Source organism: Hakea prostrata, chromosome 4 (assembly GCF_041222555.1).
Source record: "Hakea prostrata isolate BN-2017 chromosome 4, UWA_Hpros_2, whole genome shotgun sequence".
NCBI lineage: Eukaryota > Viridiplantae > Streptophyta > Magnoliopsida > Proteales > Proteaceae > Hakea > Hakea prostrata.
In genome coordinates this window covers 15844453-15868716 of record NC_142603.1, presented here as the reverse complement: position 1 = coordinate 15868716, position 24264 = coordinate 15844453, and the positions used below count along the sequence as shown (strand labels likewise).

The 24264-nt window shown below is 38.5% G+C and overlaps 1 protein-coding gene across 1 annotated transcript in view; it reads left to right on the top strand.

Moving 5' to 3' along the window:
- The window catches only part of LOC149018162 (rho GTPase-activating protein REN1-like), a 55421-nt gene extending 32338 nt beyond the window's left edge, over positions 1 to 23083 (top strand). Inside the window, exons 13-25 of the mRNA XM_089152473.1 lie at positions 5776 to 5860; positions 8100 to 8343; positions 14063 to 14308; positions 16109 to 16459; positions 16618 to 16667; positions 18209 to 18269; positions 18360 to 18443; positions 18572 to 18685; positions 18775 to 18944; positions 19151 to 19214; positions 19308 to 19514; positions 21739 to 21951; positions 22106 to 23083. Of these exons, the coding sequence (XP_089008599.1) occupies positions 5776 to 5860; positions 8100 to 8343; positions 14063 to 14308; positions 16109 to 16459; positions 16618 to 16667; positions 18209 to 18269; positions 18360 to 18443; positions 18572 to 18685; positions 18775 to 18944; positions 19151 to 19214; positions 19308 to 19514; positions 21739 to 21951; positions 22106 to 22225 (2009 nt within the window). The 3' untranslated portion in view covers positions 22226 to 23083. The remainder of the gene's footprint in view (positions 1 to 5775; positions 5861 to 8099; positions 8344 to 14062; positions 14309 to 16108; positions 16460 to 16617; positions 16668 to 18208; positions 18270 to 18359; positions 18444 to 18571; positions 18686 to 18774; positions 18945 to 19150; positions 19215 to 19307; positions 19515 to 21738; positions 21952 to 22105) is intronic.
- The last annotated feature ends 1181 nt before the right edge of the window (positions 23084 to 24264 follow it).

Here is a 24264-nt window from a genome sequence, read left to right as displayed (position 1 = left end):
AGTACAACTCTTCTGGTGCACTGCCAGGTACAACCAGTATCAGTTTTTTTCTTTTCTTTTTTCCTTGTCTCCTCTCTTCCTTGCATTTGGAATGCAATATGTCATGTTTTGTTCTTGATAAACATCCAATACTTTATGTGCAATCTTTGAGTTGGTATGAGATGTCGTTACCCTATGAATACTAGAGTTTCTTCATGTTTGGTGTTTGGTTTGTTTGATCGGAATTTTTTTTGAGGAGGTCGTAAGGAAACAATTTATTTTTGAAATGGTTAAAGACATCTTGCAAAGAACATTAACTCCAACTAGAGAAGGTCTTATTTGAAGAATAGACCCTTGGAGGTCAAGATGAGCACTACAAACCAAGAAAGGAATTACTGCCAGCTTTTATGGTTTTTACTCTATCCCTCTCTCATTTGGCTGGCTTTGGTAATGTTGTTGGAGTCCTTTGGGTCAACCTAGGGTATACTTTCATCTCTCTAGTCTTGTTCGACATGCTTATGGTTGATACTCTAGAGCTCAATATTTCCTTGCTTTTTATGCTTTTGTCAGCCCCTGTTTTTTTTTTTTTTTTTTTTTTTTGTCTATAATTTTTGTTGATGACGCTTATCATGTTACCAACAGGTTGGTGTCGCTGAGAAGTGTTCTTTGAGCTTTCTAGTGGTTGTGTGAATGTGTGATGAATAGATGCTTTGAAGGACGTGGTGGAGTTTATTTTCTTTGAGATATTTTCCCTGTTCAGTTGCTGGGTTGTGGTTAGCTGTGTTAGAAGGGTTCTTTTGATCTTATTTGGGTAGAGTGTGTTCATATGGTTTCATCATCCTTATTTTTTACATGTATACATTATGTCAGTTCTTGGACGAAGAGGCCAAGTTCCTCCCAGGGGAATGACTAGGATGGATTTAACTGTGACTACTGTGTGATATCCAGGCATACTCGAGGGACTTGTTGGATACTTTATAGTTCATCCCCTGGTATGCAGGACACAAAAGAGGTGGAGCCAGTGATCACGCACTTATGGCTGCGGTTTAACTTATGAGATATCCATATGGACTGTATAGACAAACGCCAACTCTCTCATTGGGGATGATAAGCAACATTTTGCAGGGTTTTGTTGGATAGTTCTGCTTCTAAACCTAGGGGCCATATTATTCAAATCCCAACTTATATAGGCCTCTACATTTGCTCCTCTACTGCCTCTACCTGGGGCGTTGATGCTGGAGCTGATGAGTTGACCATATGATCCACATCCATTTACCTATTCTAGAAGGTAAAAAGTTAGGGTTGCTGATGCCTGATGATTCCTTCTCTTCTATTTCTGGCAAGTTTGGTATCCATGTCAGTTCTTCCATCTCCCTCAGTCCCTTGACCCAGTTCTTTGTTTTCCTCTATTTAACACTAACCTCTTTTTGGTGAGTCATCTGACCAAATACAAGAATTGTTGTCTCTCTTTGCTTCACTTGTGTTTTTCAGGATTTTGAGACAAAGAGGATCATTGGAAATGACCTGATGAAAGGGAGGAATGTCCCCTCTACCTATTGCTCAGTCCTACAGATTTAGGTGTAGTGACCAGTGTGTTGTTGACTCCATGATGTTGTGGCATCAATGTTTGGGGCACACTATTTTAAGTGTGATGAGATAAAAATTGCTACATTTGTTTTCTTCCACTCATCTTTTTCAGTGTGAACCATTTCTGCTGAACACTATTGTTCCTTTTATCCTCGCGTTCCCATCCACCATTCCCTTCCATATTGTGCATACTGATGTTTATCAATCTTCTCCCACTACATCTTTATTTGGTTACTGTTATTTCTTTTCATTTGTTGATGATTTTTCTTGCTTCATTTGGATCTCTTTGATGAAGCAAAGACGACGCAATGTCTATAATGCTATTAGAAGATTAGATGGTTATCATTCAGTTTGATGCATGTATGATGGCTGTTAACAGAACAATTAGTTGCCATGCTTTGAGTGAGTAATTAGAACACTGCCATTTTATTTATAATAATAAAAGAGGAAAGAAAAAGCACCATTCATGAGTTGCTGGTCACATGGACAGTAACCAATGACATTGTTTGATAGTTATAAACAGTAACCATGAGTGCAATACCAAAGAAAAATAGCCCAAAAAACCAGAATACCCCTTGGTATTCTAGTGTACATTATTCAACTCTCCCCCTGAAGTTGGAGCATAAATATCAAACATGCCCAACTTGATAACGATAGGATAAAACAACTTCCTAGAGAGTTCCTTAGTGAAAATATCAACTAACGGATCAGAAGACTCTACAGAGGAAACATAAACCAGCCTTGTTTCTAACTTCTCCTTGATAAAATGTCTGTCAGCTTCATCATGCTTAGCATGGTCATGCTGTAAAGGATTTGGGGCAGTGCCAATGGCCAACCCTGTTGCCGCAGTACAACATTGCAATTCCAGGAGCACACATTGTGTGGGTATGCTTGCCTAGGTGCCAGCGCTTTGTCAAGTTTTGCTTTAGTTTTCTTAATGCTATGGTTTAGTGTGCAGTGTTTTGTCATTGCTTGGGGATCATCTCCTTCTATTTAGCAGCACCTGGCCTCATACTGGCTGGGCCTTGTATTTGGTTTGTATTTATTACCCCCCCCTACATCCTCTATTTCTTCAATTTGGTATATGATTACTTAGTCCATCTAAATAAAAATGCGACAAAAGAAAATTGCAGCTGCTAATTAGGCCCAAAAGGTGGTCTGGTGGACTAAGCCTGATTCAAATCTCCCTGAAATTTTGGTTTCCCAACAAACCGAGACGAGATGGGCCGACACGATAAAAAGTAACAAATCTCGGTCCATCTCTGTCTTGCTTGTTTTGACTGGAATGAACCATATCGGTCCATCTTAAGTTACTTCCATACCTAGTTCCAATGAGATTTGCACATTTGCAGATCTCATCTTGGTTTCACCTTGGAAGATTTCTACCATGTTGACCTAAGATCCAAAATTTTGGCTACAAATCCTTATTTCTCCCTTAAATCCCTACACTCTTTTGTCAACAAACTTCTACTTTGCACCCATGTTGAAGTTAGATGTGTATTCATTCCAAAATTTTGATTTCTTGCTAGTTGATGCATCAAAGGTCTACCACCTCAATTCTACCTCTCCCTAACCCTAGTTGACTTTTCTATGAGTCCTAGACCAAGTATTACTTCAAGCCAAACCCAAACCCATTAGGACTAACCTGAAAATATAAAATAACAATAAGAGTCCCTTCCCTAGCCCAATCGAAACCCAAAACCCTATTCTCCAAGCCCTAACCTATAAGCCCTGATCCTCTTCAAACTCAACGCTATAACCCCTAAATCTATCCCTAGACCTAAGCCCAAGATCTGAAATCTAAATTATAGCAAGGTGTAGCCTTCAAAAAACCTGGACTTCCATAGCCCCAAGCCTAGCCGAACTTTTCTAGGCCTATACTTAATCTTTGCAAGCTCTTATCCATTCAAGAATCCTTCATTTAAAGGCACCGACAGCGCTAGAATACTGCTGGTTCCTGAGACTGGATCCTGGAGTGAACTGAACTGAACTCTAGGGCAATAATCATAGAAGTAAAGCCCTAGCATTTGGTTCACATTGCTTATCTTTGAATGGCCCTATCCCTGGCCCTGATTGGCCTGACCCCAATTGGCCTTGTCACTAACCCTAGTCCTGGCCCTGGCCTAGCAAATCTAATAAATATAATATAAAAAGTATCTCAATTTTAATGCGAGATGCCCACTCAAACAATGGAACTTCCCAAAATCCAGACTCTAATTAAATTTAAAATAAAAAGAAAAGTAGAAATACAAACTTCCAAGCTATTATTATCAAATTTGATATGATAAAATCTTAACTAGATGTACAACAGATAAAATCATAAATGTAACTTCCATAGCCTAATCTTTTGTTATATCTAAGGGCCTGTTTGGTTGTAATGAATCCAGAGATTTGAAATCTCTGGATTCATGAATGTGAGATATATACCCGTTTGGTTGTGAAAATCTCTAGATTCATGAAATCTAGAGATTCATCTTTTTACACTAAAAATGTGAATCTGTAGATTTTTGGGTATGGGGTGAAATCCAGAGATTTCATCCCTACTATAAAGACGCTAAACAATTGCACATTCACAAAAATCACAGATGAATCCACAGATTTCATTCCGCATATTTGATTAACCAACAGTTAATTTTATAAATTATGACTCCATAGAGTTGAAATCTATAGATTTGAAATATCTGGATATTTGAAATCTCCAAACTCATGTAACCAAACAGGCCCTAAATCATTTGATATAAAATAAAATAAAACAAAGAAGCAAAGTAACTTCCAAGTTGTGATTACTATCTATGTCCTTGTTAAATCTGGTATTAATAGTATTTCAACTAGATGTACAATAGAAAAAACTAAAACTTTTATAATCTAATCTGTAGTTAATTTGAACAATCTGATATATAAAAAAACAAAAATAAAGAGCCAACGAAACTTCCGGCCTGCTATTAAATCTGATATAAAAAATAAAAAAAAATCTCTCGGCAAACTAAAAATAAAATGCGCAAAACTGTAAAACAATTCAAGCTCCATATTGTTTCCTTGTCCACAAAACAATAAAACAATTATAAATCCATATTTCTGCCTTGACCACAAAAATCAAAATGGTTTGGGATTGATCAGACAAATACTAATTCCAGGCATGCCCTTGGCTCTAAACCAGGGCTAGAATATTTTGACCTACCCTCAAGCCAAAATCTTCAGCCCATAACCCATTTAGGCTCAGGGCAGCTCAGGGCCACCAAGGCCCCTAATCAGCACTTTATCCAATGAAGAACAACATTAGCAGCCAGGTTAGCTGCAGATCAAATCTTCCGCACCCTATTCTTTCCCCTTTCCTTTTTATTTTCTTGAATTCTTGGGACTCTCAAGACACCGAAAATTCAAGGTATACCAATTCAACCATCTGATATGCCCCAAATTTCAGGCACATCATCCTCCCAGACCTAGTAAGCTTGACCCTCTTTTGACCAGCGAATTTCATGATACAGTATTTTTTTGAATACTTCTTAAGACCCTAAAATCAAGGGCTTAGGTTTAAGCCAATCTACCCATTAGATGATCACCAATTTTTAGGTAAAATCTGCTACATCCCCTCTAAGAATGATCCCATCCAATTAGTAGAAATCTCCTACCATATCTCAAGAAAATTACCCTACTTTTGCCTTGTCTCACAAAACCCAAATTAGAAAACCCTTTTGCGTATCATCTATGGTGATCCCTTAACCAATCCATCAGGGACTAAAACTTGATCCTCAAGCATTTATACCTAGTCCATCACAACTCTAACAGGTTCAACCTAATCCATCTAGTGGTCCACAAGATTCCTTAGGCCTACCCAGCTCTAATCGAAATTTATAGAAAACTTTCCTCCCTCTATTTGAGCTGGTTCTCTTTAGAGATCATGTAACTGTTCCTCATTCAGTTGAGGCTACATACTTGTGCATTTCTCTCTTCTGGTAACTGTTCAACTTCCCGTTTACATTTTGATTGCTAGTGCCCTAGAAGAACGAAGGCAGGTACTCTTCAGTTTCTGCGGCAAATCTTTTAATTGGTTATTTCATGGAGAATTAATTGTTCACTCTCAGATTTTGTTTGCCTTTTTGTCTCTCTTTGTTTTCTTTTGTAGCTTTTATGTTACTAGAATATGACTGTTACAAATATTTGGGACGATTCTTTGCTTCTAATGTTACTGGATTTCGCCATTTCTGTTAGGATCTGATCGTAGTCTCAGAATCAATGCCATACATACAGCTATAGCTGAAACTTTCCCCGAGCCAAATCGCATCTTGTTGCAGAGGTACTTGTTTCCTTTTATCTATTGTGCTTTGCTAGATTTCCTTATTGTAACTTGTTTATATTGAATATTTTTGCGTCCATTTTTCGTTGTTTACATCTTTGCTGTTAGGTTGATGTCAATGATACTAATTCTGTTAAGAAGTACTAGACAATAATGAAGGACAACTTCCAAAAGGAAAATGGTCCCCAATAACCACCTAAGACTCTATCCCTAAGATAGACTTGAGATTTCAGGAATTTGGATATCACTACATATCTTTTAGTCTTACTTCACTCATTTTTTAGTGAGTTCATCTGCCTACTTATTGGTCAACCTCAGGATTAAAATCTTTTATAATGAGTAGTTCAATAAATAAGTGAGGAGCCAAATATGCCTGTTGATATAGGGGAGTCTCCTAAATGTTGCCGACTTTGATTAACATTATGATCACTCTTTTTTTCCTGATACTTAATCGAAACCTGACCTTAATTCAATGCGGCATTAGTCAATCCACTGTACTTAACTTGACTAGACTTCAAAGCCTAATTCCTTGCATTGTAATAGAACCCCAACTACTGTTAATCATATACCTAATAGGGGGAAAAACCTATGGATTCACTCACTAGAAACTTCTGGTGAGAAAGGCCAAATGGCGAATGCAACACCCCACTGATCCCCATGGTAGACCACAGCCTTAAAGGCCCCTCCTTCCATGTTGCCTGCAGTCAATCTGCTATCTCCGCATCTCTTTCCTTGTATAATTGTGCCAAAAATCTGTCAGGGTATAGAAATGAATGTGGCCCATCCATTGTCTTGCTGCCCAAGCGAAGAAAAGAAAAGAAATAAAAAAATAATTTAAATAAAAAAGGGTGCTTGTATGGTTGTTTACATTTGAATCATGCCTTTTATTGTCTTATTACTACTATCTTGCGAGTTTGAGATTCAATCAATTGATGTTGATGTTTCAGGAGATCTATGATTCGGTTTCATGTGGTTTCCCAATGAGCCATTTTAGTTCTGACCTTGGTGATCTTTGCCAACACATATGAGGAACAACAATGAAAAGTTCTGCATTGGTTCCTTCCACACCCCTAATCACCAGCTCACATTTAGAGTCCTTAAAAGAAAACTTTTCTTTCGAATGACAGAGAGAGATCCAAAACTAATCAGCTCTGAACATCTTGGGGGGATAGTTCAAGCATCTAAAATGCTGGACGTGGCCATCCTTCATGCACTTAAAAACAAACATGTCAGAGAAAGCACTATTGGTCATTCATAGTGAAAGTTGTTCTACTAGTTTACCATTTCAATTCCCTGCACTTGCTATAATAGGGAAAGGGCCTCAAGTAGTATTATCCTTTTTAACTGTGAGAAATGAATTTGCATAGAACACAATTGCAGGAGGTTGAACCATTAAGGGTACAAATTCTATTCTTGCTATCCCTGCTGCCTGCATGGGAAGATCATTTTACTGGATATAAGAAGTCCAGTAACTGCTTGCATTTGACATTCCAACCATTTCCAAATGGGAGTCCCTAATTTGAGGACAGGAGATTTTTGTCCTTTCCATGCATTTTCTTTATGGTAGTGTAGGGAAAACTTTTTAGATTAAAATAGTTAAAGAGTGAAGGGAGGGTTGGAAAATCCATGCCATGGAAGGTCAAGACCCTGGAGGGTGATCAACAGATCATGGGAGAACCTTGTATATCCTGATGCATTGAAACCCCCAATACATGCAAATATTGCATAACACCACATAAATTAAGCAACCAATAAGCATAATGTTTTAGTTAGAAGTGAAGTACCTGGAAATTTTATGGGTAAAAGAAGAAAAACAGAAAAGACTGTGGGACGACAAAAGTTTGCATTGCTTTCTGAACACAAGGCAAACTAGTGGTAGTGGTTGACATAAAACTTGCTTTCTACTTCACTCACTCCCAGTCTCTTTTAATGAGAACTTTACTTTACTCCACTTCTAAGGAAAGATTCTCAGAAAATCCAGTTACAATTCAATCCCCATTAAAAATTGTTTGAGTGTCCAAACCTTAAATACACCATGTCTGCCACCTTAATGAAAAGCCTGGGAGTGACCTCTCCAGTAGGGGGTTTATGCCACCTCCAAAATCTTTTCAGGTATCTTTTACTTCATCTGCTGGTCCTTCCTAAGAAATTATGTTCTCTTCTGCAATTATTCTTGCATTAGCTCACAATGTTATTGCAGCTATCATTATTATAAATTTTCATTTGCTTGTGGGTTCAGAATACTTAAGATGATGCAAACTGTGGCTTCTCACAAAGCAACGAACAGGATGAGCTTATCAGCTGTTGCAGCTTGCATGGCACCCTTACTTCTTCGTCCTCTTCTAGCTGGAGACTGTGAGCTTGGCAACGATTTTAAAATGGGTGGGGATGGTTCTGTTCAGCTTCTGCAGGCTGCTGCAGCAGCTAATCATGCTCAAGCTATCATAATCACTCTGCTGGAGGAGTATGACAACATATTTGGGGTAGGTTTCACTAATAACTTCTTTGCCTAGTTAGAAATGGAACCTTCATTTCTTTTCCTTCATAAGTCAAATTCTAACACCTGTTATGAAAACCTGAATTTTTTTCATTTTTCTTTTATGTAGAAAATTAGTTCTCTTGATTTACCACTCTAACTAGGTTGTATAATTTTTTTCGATATTTAAGATTCCCAATTACAGGTGGGCTACATCAAGGATCAACTTTAAGCCCATATTTATTTGCACTCATAATGGTTGAATTAACCAAAGACATTCAAGATAAGGTTCCTTGGAGTATGCTCTTTGCTGATGATATTGTGTTGGTAGATGAGACTTAAGTAGGAATTAATACCAAGTTAGAATCATGGTGAGCAACTTTGGAATCAAAGGGTTTTAAACTAAGTAGAACAAAGACAAAATATGTAGTTTGTAACTTTGGTCATGATGGGGTGCATGATGAGGTGGTGAAACTTGTTGATAAGGAGATTCCTCAGAGCGATTGCTTTAGGTACAGTGGTTCAATCATAAATAAAAAAGGTGATGGTTGATGTTTCCCAATGAATTAAAATAGGGTGGATGAAGTGGAGAGGTGTATTTGGGGTCTTCTATGATTGATGTATTTTTTTAAAGCTCAAAGGAAAATTCTATAGGACTGTCATTCGACCAGCTATGATGTATGGTACTAGGTTGGACTATTAAAAAGCATCATGTAAATAAACTCAACGTGGTAGAAATGAGGATGCTAAGATGGATGAGTGGCAAAGCTAGGGTTGATCATATTAGGGCTGGTCTGGGAGTAGCTCTAATAGGTGATAAGCTTCAAGAAAGTCATTTGAGGTGGCACAACCACGTTCAACGAAGGCCTATAAATGCCCTATACGGAGAAATGATATAATCTAGATTGAGGAATTAGAAGAGACCTAAGATAACTTTAAGAGAAGTTGTGAGAAAGGACATGTATAGCTTAGGCCTTTTATATAGCATGGCCTCAAACAAAGCTGATTGGAAAGCAAGAACCCATGTAGCCGACGCCATTTAGTTGGGGCAAGGCTGGATGATGATGATGATTAAGATTCAGTGTCAAAGATTTCTTTGACAGTGACATGCATGATGCGCCACACCAAATTTTTAGGGCATGTTTTGCAACACTTAACATTGTTGGAGGGTCTCCACTTTGATGCCTGAGTGGCTGTGTGTGTGCGTTTTCTAAGTCTTTTCTTGTGGGTAGCACTTCTGGGTGATGATAGAGCACTTGACAAAAAGCCTGTAAGAAATGTTTCTGAAAAACCAATTTGAGTTTTTAACTAATGGAAGCATTTTTTCCCCTTGCAACACCCAACTTTAACTTTTCAGGATGCATTGTTGATCTAATGCTGGGAATGTTTTTTGTAAAATGGGTAAATCTGCCCATAGGGGCATCATTCCACTTCTAACCGTATGTTTAATAGGGTTGTCTCAGGAGCAACTAATCATTCCCCTCAATCATACATGTTGTCGAAGCTGAGATCCACCTCAGGTTGCACCCCTAGCCACTGCCACTCTGAAATGGCATACCCAATGGCTAATGCTTCTGCCACTGTGTGCCTTGGGGAGGGTTATAATGGACTTACTCTTGCTTTCACAGAGGCTGTTTCTAGACTTAAACCAGTGACCTCTTTGCATTTTATCACAACGGAACTACTTTACAGTTGACCATGGCCCACTGTCCCCTTTCGCCTTTTTTCTTCTTTTGGTTCCCACCTCCCACTTCCTTCTTCCTCTCTGACTTCTCGCAGCACTTCTTTCCTTGTTACCTTCCTCTGCTTCTCTCACAGGGTCTATCGTCTTCTATTGGGTTAATCTCCCTTGAATGATCATTTAACAACCCTTGTGTTCCAATTTGACTTCTCTAGGATTTTAAGATCAGATTGACTTATTTAGGATTTAAGGCCTGGATCAGCTTTTTTAGGGTTCAAAATGTCTCGTGTTCTTGTTAGTCCTTTTTTACCTTCCTCTGCTTCTTTCACAGGGCCTATCGTCTTCTATTGGGTTAATCTCCCTAGAATGATAATTTAACAACCCTTGTGTTCCAATTTGACTTCTCTAGGATTTCAAGATAAGATTGACTTATTTAGGATTTAAGGCCTGGATCAGCTTTTTCAAGGTTCAAAATCTCTCGTGTTCTTGTTAGTCCTTTGTGATGAGCATAAATCTTTCAAGTGTTCATGTCACATTCAATTGTTCTTAGTTCTTTGCTTTGACTGAGCGCTAAGTATAATGGTAGACTCTACTGCATAAAATGGAATTGAAAGATTGAGTTGTCGGATTCAGAATGATTTCCCTTCATTCCTGTTTAACTCCCTTCTATTGGATGAGAGCAATTATTTGATATGGTCTAGCTCATGTTACCTCTCCATTGATTCGAATGTCTATGTGGGTTATTGATGTGTGAAACTGCAAAGCCGACCACTCATGTAGCCCCAACTGGGTTGAGGGCCAATGCCAAGGTCTCAAATCAGACCCAACACTCTTTAGGCATTTCAGGTGTCAAAGGGGGGAGTTGGTTTTGGGATTTCTAGATCTTAGATGGGGCTGTTAACTTTAGGACAGTGATGAGGGAGCTAAGAAATGGATTCCAATCCAAGTTTCAACCTTTTCTAACGGTTGGTTGTAATCCCCAGAGGCCCTAAACTTGTAGGGAAGTTGAGAGGAATTAGGGAATAGAAGTTAATGAAGTTCCAAGGTTGCGTTTTGGATCGATGGAAGGTAATGTAGGGGGTGATTTCCAAACAATAATACTAAATTATGATGGATAAAACATGTCTACCTTGGTGTTGTAGGTTTGGGCTATTAAGGCTTTAATAGAGTGTTAATGGAAGGATGGGACTTTAAAAGGGGGGGGGGGATTGGCTTTCCGTGAGGGGTTTTCTTCCAGGATTTATGAACTAATCTAATGGACAATAATGCTGGGAAACTTGGGGTTTGAATGGTGTAGGTTTAAACAGAAAATCAAAAAGGAAAAGGCAAGGATGAAAGAAAAGAAGGATAGTTTCTTCAACTGGCGCTGCAGCTGTTGTTCTTCAGCAGCAGCAAGCTTTGTTGGTGTAGTAGAGAACTGATTCCTCACTCCACAGTCAAATCAGGGCTTGGATATTACTCCCCAAGTTCCCAACTTTTGTAGCTTGGATATGTGTGGTGCTTGGATATAACACACCATGTTTACTCTAGATTTTATTCAATCAGTCCCATGATGGAGAAGGAGGCAGCAGCATAAAAAACTCTTGCAATCAGGAAATTTTTAACAAAAACAAATCTGAATTATTCTCATACTTTTCTTTTCTTATTGTTTTGGGCCGCCCAGGGGGGGGGGGGGAAGGGCTAAGGGTCTTAACAGGTAGAGTACTAATGTCTTTGGAATACAGCTCATCCTAGTAACAATAGGAAAATAATTGACTAATTGCCTTACTTTTAACTAGCCTAACTTAATGCTAGTCCTCCCCTGCATGGAGGCTTACTTGGGGCTTCATTACATAGTAATTAAAGATTTCAAAGACTTAAAACGTCAAATTGGATCAGATTTTAGGACAACTGAGCCATGGTTTAGCTAAGAAACATAAAAATAAGCTATATAATAAGCTAATTTTACACTTAGTCCAGATACACTTCTTTGGGCACTTAAAGTTGCCTATTGCAAGGTTTACCTGTGGGTCTAGGACCCAATATCCCGTCCTCCTAGGCCTATTCCACTAAAAGGAAGCCCAAATTGATTGTGGATTTGCATCAACTACTGTAATGCTTCACAGAGGAAGTGGGGTTCTGCTTTCTGCTTGGTAATGTCTCCATCAGACCTGTTGTATTAATTCACAGACTTAAAATGTTGTTTCTTGTTGGAAGAATGGGCACCTGTTGCAAGTGGCTGTTGCTCTTATATTTTGAACGAATGTTCCTCATTATCAAAATGAAGGTCTGTCACTACTGCTATTGCTGTTCTTGAGTTCAAGGCCCTGACTGGTTATTCCACCTGAAGTCTTCGGATGTGCCTGTTTTGTCCAGGATCATTTCCGTGGCAAGTTAGATCACCATGGACTTAATTGTGCATTTAAGTTAACAAATGTTATCCTCATCCTCGCTGGGTCCTTGTTTCTATGGACAACATGCTCCATAAGTCTACCATCTACTACTCTTCGGCACCTTTTCAATTGGGGGAATACTTCTCTGCTTGGTGAAGATGTGCCTTCGGCCACCAATATTATTTCCACTAGCTCTAGTTCGCGGATCTTCTATTCAAGTTTAGTGCCCCATGAAAGTAGATGTACTTTGTCACTGAGCTGAAAATGGACACCACCCAGTGGAACCTACGACACGTGCACTGCCATCTAGCTAACTGTCATCTCCTGATCAAGGTCTTAGCTCTTGGTCAGGTAATATCACCTTGATTCTTGCTTCTAACTCCACTACTCAAGTTCCTTCACTTCAGGGGGAGTCTCCTGTTCATGTTCAGCCCGCCATGAAAGTACATTTCACCATTATCGAGAACAGCAAATAGAAACTACCCTAGTGGCACCTATGACACCTTGATGTAGAATCTGGATAGGGATAGATAAATTCTGGGGGAAAACCAGATTAGAATCAGGTTGTGGCACTAAACGAGGATAGAAGGGTTGCAACCTAGGGAAGATGAGGAGTCACCTAGCGAGTTTGAGGTGGTTTGAATTGTTTGACGGAAAGTTGAAGATGATGGTCGTATATGAGGTGGAAACTCAGTGAATGAAGATAAACACAAAATAAGAGATAGCTTTGGATGGTAAGGACCCGCTGGATACCATCTTACAAATCCACCAAGGTTGCCCAAAAGAGACCACAGCCACTTGAGTTGCAAGTGAAAATTCTCAGAGAGCTCCATTTTTTTCAATTCATGGTTTGTATCATATATAAGATGGAGGCTGCGCTTACTGGAAGAAATAACAAAGAAAGAAAGAAAAGGTTGGAGGCTGAATGCCTCTTGGTTACATGCAATTACATTTCATTGAGTTTTGACTCCCAACACCTACGCAGAAAACATTAAAGACATGACACGTAAATCTGGGAATACAAAAAGATTATTAACTCCTAAACATAGCCTAGGTATGTGAAAAGTTACACAAAATGCTTCGTATGAAAAATAACTAATTTCAGAAAACAAAAAATAACTATTTGAACACAGAAACAAATTGAATCCACGTCTGTGCAAAAAAAAGGAAATGGAAAAACAGAAGCCATGAGAGACCATCAGCAGGGTCTGCACTTGGCTGGGACAGAAGCCAGGGGGCTGGTACTGCTTGGGCCTTCACCTGAGATTGTGATTCCTGGATTACCTTGAACTGGGTACCGACAGCTGGAATCCCTGCATCAACTCTCCGTTGTTGCTAAGGATGGATCCTGGATGTCAAATCTCAGCATTTCCTCAACAGCATGTGACCAGTAGCAAATGTCACTTGAAAATATCATTACTTATGTTTTGACAGGTCCAAATTTCAAAATCAAAATAATTTTCTGACTATGATTCGACTAAAATCATAAAAGCTACAAATCTGGTTGAAATCATGAAATGATTTTGTTGTCACCGACTCAAATTAGGCAGACAATCAAATAACAGTTGATATTAAATTGTGGTACACCAACAAATATATTTAGTATTCTATTTCATCTTATCTTTCTTAGTTATCTTACAGTCCTAATTTTTTTTTATCGGTTGCTTTGTAAGCTTATGGAAGTGTTGCAGGATGATCAGCTCAATGATGGTTATTCTTCTGAATTATACTCTGATTCGGAAGAGAGTGGCAGTGTGGATGAGGAAGCAAGCGATGATGATGAGGTCATTGGAGATGATGAATGCTGTGATTCACAGCATGATCTTGATGTCGATGCAGAAGAAGATCATGATCATGCAGTAAGTGGTACTTGCAGCAAAAGCAGTGAAAACAATGGTGATGATCTGAATAATGAAGAGGTTCATTCCTTTACTTGAACATGATCTACAGTCAGGCAAACCTACCATATGATGCTTTATTTCTTTTCATTTATAAATCAAATGCAAATCATGTGCAATTCTTAGGTTTTGATTCTGATATGATCATGTGGCTGGTTTATTTCTTGTGCATTGTTTTGATCCTGGGTATTCTTCTATTTCTATACTGGTGCATCATAATTCAGAAAATAAGAGTATTACTTTGGTGGTTGAAGAAAGTCTTTTAGTCCTCATTTGGTCAATGTATATTTCTGCAATATCTTGAATAAAGATAAATTCCTTTGGTCAGAGACCAGAAGCTGTTTCTCTGGAGCATGATCAAGTTTACCAGTGTTGTTCTCAGTGGTAAGACTGACATGTTTTGGTACTAAATAAGTTTTGAGGTGATGGTTTTATGTCTTGCTTCTGTTAAAATCATCGGGATTGTTAGGAAATTGCTGATATATTCAGAAACAATGATATTGGCCCAATTCTCCGCTTCTAAACCTTTATGTCATGGAAATGACAAAATAAAACATTCTGTGGGTAACAACAGTCACAGATAAGGTGCCTAGCAACTTGACAACAATGATTTTTAGTCAATTTTCCGGTCTGGTTCTTCTTAAAGTGCCTATTTTAAGGCCTACAAAAACATCCATGAGTGTTTGTTTGACCAAAAAACAACCCACGATGGTCTTTTGATTTCACACTCATGCTCACTATGATTGTATACAGAGTTTATTACCTGCCTTGCTTTGTCAACTACAAGTTGCACAGGCTTGATTTTCCCAATGTTTTTCAATACAAGGTCAAGGCAGTGGCAGCACATGGCATCCAGAAAAAGTTTATACTTCTTGTTGTTCATCAACTTCTTGATTGCCCTTTTTAAATTGCTACAGTTGTTTGTTACAAATTGGACAATATTTTGCACCCCAACCTTAGTCACCCCTTTTTAGGAGTCTGTAGATGTATTTTGCATCTTTTACTTCTTTGGATGCACTACTGATTTTAAGAATAGTCTGCCCATCACAGTGAAGTTGATGATGGACTTTCTTGTCGGACTAGTCCATTCATCACACATTATGGTTACACAATAACTTTCTGAGAATGTCTTTGTCTCTGCTATGTACTCATCCACTTCAGCTTTCTATTGTAGAATGTCTTTTCCTACTGCATGCCTAATTAAATCCCATCCCTTTTTGTGGGATTTTGTTGAAAACATAAAGTTTGTGGAGCCTACATAAGTTACTTTTCCCTCACTTTTCTTTCATTAACTTTTTTGTCCCCTCAACCCACTTAGATTGGTCCCACACTTTTAACTATATCACCCCTTTTTGTCCGGCAAACAAACTGTCTCTTAGTTGAATTGGGATATGCAAGAGAGAGAGTGCCTCCACGTCCACCCACCCGTCCCCTGAAGAAAGGTTAAAAAGAAAAGTTTCTGATTTTACCAGTTGACACTAGTGGATAAGTCACCTTTAGAGCAACTGAAAGAGAGAAGTAAAGATCTTCAGAAAAAACAAACATATGAGCTATGGACAAAATTATCATAAAATGAGGTTAAGGCTGTCCATTGCATTTGGATGCTAAAACAGTAACCATCATAAAATGAGGATTTCAGTGGTCAGTGAATAATTGTCAGCTTTAACAGTCTTTGGTGCTTTTTCAACATATCTTTATATTATTACAACTAACAACACTCATCCCCATTTAACACATCTCCGCACATCTTAGGCTGTGTGCTGCTTTTGTTTTGGTTTTATCACATATCACAATTTTTTACATCCTTTTTCTATGGTGCAGGTTTCTGAAGGGGCTTATTCCTCCACTGATTCTTCTACAGTTAGTGAAAATTTTGATGCCAACCAGGAGCTGTCCTGTGAACCTCTGTCTTTAATACCTCAGGATTCTATTGTTCAAAGAAACAACAATCCAAATGGTGAAAAGAATATTGGTCGGGCAATGCCTGGTATTGAGTCTTTTGAATCATTGGAAGATGTCTCTGTCTCAATAGTGGGAGATATTTTTCCTTCAACAACTCATGGGCATGAAGAAGTTGGTTTTGATCGGTCCTTTTCCACTCCAGTATCTACAAATAAAGAGAATGAACCTGTTCCTTGTGCCAAACGTCGAACAGTTTGGGGGCGTACTGCTGTGAGTACTCATGTTCCTTAGTATTCTTTGTCATTGAGTAACACTATAATTTTTGGTTGTGTGCATCCAAGATGAACTGGGTCACTAGTGCTATCTTTTGCAGATGGCTTATCCCAAATTTAATGTTAATTTTAACTAAATTCCTTTCCATTCTCCAGGCAAAGAAGAACCTTTCCATGGAATCCATTGACTTTCCAAGTGAAGACGAGTAAGCAATCGATGCATAATGCACCTGAAGTAAAATTTACCTAAATTTGTTTTAGAGAAGCTCTGTATGTTTTCTTGCATCTTGTGTACAAACTTTTGGTGTCATTGCATGAATTTTTTGATGTTTTTTATGCAGTTTTAGTTTTCTTTTCCTTAGGTTGATTTTTTCTGGAGTATTGGCGATTTAGCAAAGAAAGTAAGATATAGAAATATAGGTGAATTTAAAAAACAAATGGAGGCTAGTTTAAGATGGGGAAGATGTGTCAAGCAAACCAAGTAACATTCTTTAAATGTTTGTGTTATTTGACGTTACGTCTTTGTTCATGATGGGCTGAGGGCCCTGAATGTTGTTTGTCAGGTCTTGGGGTTGAACCTATTTGAACTTTTGGATAATTTTTTTTTGGATGAATACATAATTAAATAAAACAAACACCTAACTACAAGAAAGATCCAAAAGGGGAAGGATCAGAGAGAAGATTGGAATTGGGAGTTGAGCCCCCAGGAGACAACAATGAGCCAATTTCTAGGGGAGTCAACAACCGGGGGATGGTGAACAGAGATAATCCTAGTGGAAACATCAAAGTGGATAGCATTCCAAATCAAGTCAAAAGAGCAGGATTTGGACGACCAACGCCTGAAATTACGCTCCCACCACAGATGGTGGATCATAGCACAAAAAACAAGTCTACTAATCCGGTCATAAATAGAGGTACCTGAAAAGTTAATCAAAACCCAAGAGAAATCACGATCAAACCCAAATGAGCGACGGGAGCGGGGCCAATTGGAAGCAAGGGCTTTTCTCCAGAGAGAACTAGAGAAGGGGCAAGAGAAGAACAAATGCTCAATGTCCTCAGTACCATTCCAACAAAGGATACAATTGGTATTAGCAGGGATATGGCAGCTAATAAGGAAAGCTTGGGTGGGGAGGGCTAAGTTTAGGGCTCCCCAAAGGGTGAGGGAATGACGGGGTATATGATCTTTGAACCAAACCAGGGGGGGCAAGGGGGGAGGGAGAAGGGGAACAAAATAATCTCTGAAGTGTTGAGAAAGCTCAAATATGACCTCAACTAAAGCTTATTGGAACGCAAGCATCCATGTTGACGACCCATTTAGTTGGGCTAAGCTGAGTTGTTTTTATACGAAGAAAACCTGAAGTATATGATCTGATTTCAATGCACTTTCTTGTACTATTATAGGTCTCTTATCTTTTCTGTTGTGCAAATCTGGCTTTTCATGGGTATCATAACCGATAAAGTTTGCTTTGTATTTCATGATTTACAAGTTAGACCATTGCCCTGCATCTTCATCTGGTTCTTAATTTATTTTGATTAGGATACAGTAAAACTTGAAGGGAATGGGGAACTCTAGCATTTTGAAATGATGTTATTTCCGAAAACCCTACAGTACACGTATGATCTTGCAAGTTCTGTTTGTTGCATAGAATTCATTCAAACCCATCCCTCAAAGTGATTAGATTGAGGAATTAGCCTTTTCTTTCTCATTCGAATTTATCTGCAATTCTGACTGTTTGCCTTAATGCAGGGCTGTAGTTCAGAAGCTTGAGTTCACTAAAGCTGACTTGCAAAATAGACTTGCAAAGGAAGTAGGGTGTTCTGTTTTCATTTCACTATTTGTGAGCTTCTTTAAGAAAACTGTTTTGTTAATCTTAGTGTTATGTACTTCCTTAATCTAGGAAGAAGAGAATATGACCCTGCAAGCAAATCTGGAGAAAAGAAAGCAGGCTTTGCATGACCGTCGTGTGGCTCTGGAGAAAGATGTATAATCCGTAAACTCTTCGCTTGAATGCAGCATAATTCTATTGTTTCTGATTGACATTCAACATAGTCTTCCTGTCCTTCAGTACATAGCTTGCCATTAATTGTCAAGGTGATATCTTGGATATAGGTAGCAAGACTACAGGAACAGTTACAACAAGAAAGAGATTTGAGAGAAGCTTTGGAAGCAGGACTTGGTATGTCCTCGAGGCATTTTCCTGTCTCAGCTAATATTGATTACAAGGTTAGTTCAAGAAAGCAAATTAACTATTTCCTGATATTTGAAGTGTTATGGTTTAGAAAAGAGACTTAAAATATGTATATGTACTGAAGACCAAGGCAGATCTCAAGGAAATTGCTGCTGCAGAAGTAGAAGTCCTTAATTTGGACCAGAAAGTTGCTTCTCTCCATGTGCAGCTTGATCAAGAACGCCATCAAAACAATGAATCTGTGAAGACTTCACAATGTCATTGTCAAAAAACCCCAAATCATCAAGCATCGTTGTGAGTTTTCACTTCTGCTCATATATCCACCTTGTTTACAAATGTTTTTTTACCGAACAGGCATCTGGGGTGTATCCTCGCATTATGTCTGAGGAATATGACTGATATTGTAAAACAGGATAGTAATGTGATTTAAGTGGTTATTTTCTTAAGTGGGTTTTTCTTTCACGGGTAACTTGCTTATCTGAAACATTTGTCTGATGTAGAAAGGATGATCAGCAGAAGGTTGTTGAAACTACAGAATCGGCCTACCCTCAAGAAATTACACATGTAAGCATAGTATGTACTGATTTGTAATGGTTATCTTTCCTTTTTGGGGATCCTGACTTACAGATGAATGTCTTTTCCCCTATTTTCCCTCAGAACACCAGTTTCAATAGGGCAGGCAGTATGATTGTGAGGGGTCAAGAAGATCAATATTTTTCAAACGAGAAACCACTTCAGAAACAGACAGTTTATGACATCAGTACCAAATCGGTGGAGGTCCCTGTTACTTCATCTGCTGTGCCGCCAGTAGTAGTTGAGCCCCTTGCTTCAATTTACTCTAGGAATTCTAGCACAAAGGATGAGGTAGGCCTTTTCATTGTGTCTAACTAGTCTAACTAGTTCTTATATGATCTTTTTCATCCCAATGCAAGATGTACCTGACTTAATCATGAATTTCCTCAAAATGTTCAGTACTGGCAGGATGTAATTATTATATTGAAGTAGCATGTACGTCTGTACAAGTTTTGTGTGACAAGGTGACAAGAGAAGGGTCAATAACTAGCCCATGAGTAATGGAGAATACAAGTGTGAAGAGAATAAGAGCAAGATGAAAGAAAGAAGAGTGCAAGAAAAACAGTTCAGTGATGGAACCAGTATGTGGTCCATCACTCATAAATTTATCTATGGAGAAAGCCAAACCAGATTACAACACATACAAGGAATATTAGCAAAGTAACATCGGCTGACTTGGAAGCTAAAACCTAAACCATTTAAAACTATTTAGACAACTTTCATAATAGGGTTACTCCCCATTCATGAGTATTGCAGATACTCCCACAGTTGACCAACATGATGTAGTCCAATCGAGGTCACCATCTGTCTGCGAACTCCCACAGTTGACCAACATGATGTAGTCCAATCGAGGCCACCATCTGTCTGCGATCTCATCTGAACTCCTCATGCTGGAGTTACACACATCACCAATGCACACCTTGGAAGAATGTTTTCTGGAAATTAGGTCCAAGAAGAGACATAGGAAATAGATAGACCAGCTGATCACTGATCAATAGATGAAACATATGGAGTAACAATCAGGTTCTTTGTCATGGCATTTTTTAATTAGTGATCATCAACTTCAACATGTTTGATGTTATTCAGTTTTCTCATGGAACAAGGATTGTTTGCAATTTAGATAGCAGCAGCTTGGTTTTCACTTTTCACATGACATCTTCATAGGTAGAGAAAATAGAAAATCCAAGTCCCAAAGAGGATATTTTAACCATGCAAGTTCAGATGCCATATAGACCACTAGCCCCGGCTATTACTGGACCTGGTCAGTCTTTGCTTCTTGCTATGCCAGGCCATCAGCATCTGGAGATCAACACACTGATATAAGCCCCTTCTCTGGAGCTCCTTTAGTTGTAATGAATGTTAAATGTGGCCCATATTTTTTTTGCATTTATAATGAATGATTTAACTAAAGAAATTCAACATGAGGTTCCTTGGTATATGCTTTGTGTTGATGATATTGTTTTGATACATGAGACACAAGTAGGTATTAGTAGCAAAGTTAGAATCATGGGAGCAACTTTGGAATTAAAAGGCTTCAAACTATGTAGAACGAAAAGGGAATATCTAGTTTTTATGGTCGTGATTGGACGGATGATGAGGTGATGGAACTTGATGAGAAGGAGATCCACAAAGCGACTATGTTAGGTACCTTGGCTCAATCATAAATAGAAAACGTGATATAAATGATGATGTTTCCTAAAGAATTAAAATAGGGTGGATGAAGTGGAGGGGTGCATCTTGGGTCTTGTGTGATCGATGTATTTCTTTGAAGCTCAAAGGAAAATCCTATAGGACCGTTGTATGACAATATATGATGTATAGTGCATAGTGTTGTGCTGTTAAGAAGCATCATATAGGTAAACTCAGTGTGAAATGAGGATGTTGAGATGGGTGAGTGGTAAAACTGGGAAGGATAAGATAGGAATGATCATGATCATATTAGAGTTTGTCTTGGAGTAGTTCCAAAAAATTATAAGTTGCGAGAAAGTCAATTGATGTGGCACAACCACATTCACCAGAGGTCTTTAAATGCCCTTGTATGGAGAAGGGATTTAATCCAGATTGAAATGAAATAGAAGAACGAGAGGCAAACCTAGGATTACCTTAAGAAAAGTGGTGATAAATGATATGCATAGCATAGGCCTTGTATTCAGTATGGCCTCAAATAGAGCTAATTGGAAGGCAAGTATCCTTGTAGCCGACCTGATTTAGTTGGGACAAAGGCTCATTGGTTGTTGTTGCTGTATTGTAAGCTTCCCAACTTTTTGCTTGTACTAATGTGTAATTAGGCTTGTTTTCCCATTTTAGATACTAAATAGGGGGCGAATGTCTTCCCTTCTAGGGTTTTGCTTCCTCCCTATTTGTCTAGGGGTTCTAGGAGACAGTCTTAAGTGTCTTTGTGTGTGGTATGTGTGCGTGTGACACCCCATTTAGGTAGGAAAAGGCTAGATTGTTGCTATTTACATAATTCAATAAAATACTATTTTTGGCTCCAATGGGAAATAAAAATGTGAAGATGCAGGAAGCACCATCATTATCAAACGAGCTACCACCTCAGAAACACGAGATAGATTCAACATGTCACGTTACTGAAACTGATGCGCCATCTTCAACCAGCCAGCAACCACCTCGGAAGCAAAAGCTAGATTCAACAGGTCATAACAGCATCGTATCTGCTACAAATCCTAATGCTTCAACAGACTCTAAGAAATGTAGTTCAAAGAGCGAGGTAAGCCTTCAGTGCTCAGTAGAATGCTTGTCTGGTATTCTACATATTTCATCTTGTCCTTAAGGTCTAGAAGGTCTTTCTTTGCTTCTCCACTTCAGAAGATGAATTCATTGGTTAATTGTTCTTTCACTATTTCTGCATCTGTCTCCTGCAGGGAAATGTGTCTGCATCATCTGGGCCATCAAAGTTAATAACCCGACTCAACTTCTTGAAAGACCGCCGCCACCAGATTCTCAATGAATTGCAAAACACAACTAAGGGTCGAGGATCTTGAGGCAAATCAGACAACACTCCTTCAAGGTCCACTTCCAGATAATGCAAGCTTACATATAGTTGTTTGCTAGATTGTTATCTCATGTATATTCTTTCTACCTCTGCAAACTTAATCTGCCATGCCCTCCGTAAAGGGCTCTGCCTTTCTCTTCAACGACTACGATATATTAACCAAGAACAGGTGCATGAGAAGGACCAACCCATTTTATATTGAGGCTGGGCTGGGAACCATATGAGCTTGCTTCTCATCAACACTTTTCATGGTAGCCGAGGTCAGCTGATTAATTGAGTGATTCCTTTCACTTTTTTTCTTTCGCCAAAGATGTGTGTAGGAAAGCTACAATACAAGACAGCTTCCGGGCTTCCTTTTGGATGATAGAAAGGAAAAGTAAAGACAAGTAAATTCATCATTACTTTTGCCTTGTGTTTCTTTTCTGTTCTCTCTAGTCATTCGGAAAGTAGCCTCATGGTTAACATTTGACTGTACCTGTATTCATCAAATGTTCAATATTGCAATTTGTCTCACCAGAGAGAGGTGCAAGTGTGCAACATCAGTTATTTTAACTTCCAAAAGTAATTTACATCAATTATTTTAGCTCCTCAGAGTATAGTTTTTTCATTCAAGCATCCTTATTGGATGCCTTACAATCAATACTATACTAAGCGAAGTGACTAGTCAGCCGACTGCCTTTCAGCATATTCGCTCTGCAAATGCTGCTCATCTTGAACGATTTGGGATCAGACAAGCATACACCGAATATTTTGGGCTGAGACAAATTTTCTGCGAGACTCTGTAGGATAATATGAATTCCAGATGGGACACAGTTGCAAAATTTTAAATGCAAAGACAATCAGATTGGTTCCCCAGAGTATTCTATGACTGATATCCAGTGGCAGAAATGGACTATTCATTTCTTTGTGGATGGGTGACATGTGTTCAAACATCACATCAAAGGGTTTGTTGAGAACTTGTAGAAGAATCTTCATAAACACTTGAAAGGTTGTAGTAACCACGAAATTTTGTCAGAGCTGAAATGTAACAGAGGTACATTCTTTAAGGTATTAATATACACCAATTTGTGCAATACGGATACCAATTGTGTCTTCATCTAAGATCAGATTGCACCCTATAAATGTTACTTAAGGTGTAATCAGGTTATGCTCACTGCTTAACAGAATAACAACAGAGAGAGAAAGAAGAGGAGAAAATTCCATATAAAACATGAATTCGAAAATAGGTTTATATAAAGCCCCCAAGGATGTGGATGAAAGTGTAAGGTCACCTCTCTTTGTGAGGGTATTTATTCAGCTCTACTCCCTACATGAAGGTACCTATTCAGCTAAACACTTTCACCCAACAGTGGGCTTTTCGGTCCATTGATAAAATGGGACTTCCAGATGAAGGCCCACGACGCACGACCCAAGTTGTATAGAATTATTAATATTAATTAAATATTAATTATATATAACCATTGTTGGGTCACACTTGGGTTCAGGCTTGGTTCGTATCACACAAGGTTCGATCCTTAACCCCAAATATATATTACATAGGTTCTTACTATACATAAACGAGATAATCAGTTTCTTTTTGTCCAATGTTGGCTAAAGTTTTCGTTATAAAAATTATAAGATAAAAGACATGATTAAAAAATATATTTAAACAATAATAATATACAAAAAGTTTTAAACATATTTCCAACAGGGTTGAGTGTATTTATAAATTACATCAATTATTTTTTTAAAATTTAATTTCAGTTGTTTAATGTGACTTGTAAATGGAATGTAAAGAACTTAAGACACATCACACATTCCCATCCAAATTAGAAATGAACTCCATAAAATCCCTAGAAATCCTAGGGCTTCAAAAATAAAAGGAAAGGGTGTCCTTAGGGGAAAAAATCCCCGGGGCCCAAAGGGGGGGCCCCCCCCGGGGCCCCCGCCTGCAGATCAGGCGGCGGTTAGGTTACTTTTACGTTTTCCTCTGTTTTTTCGTTAAATCAAGTACAGATAATTCGGTTCGGAGAATGAATCGGTAAGATA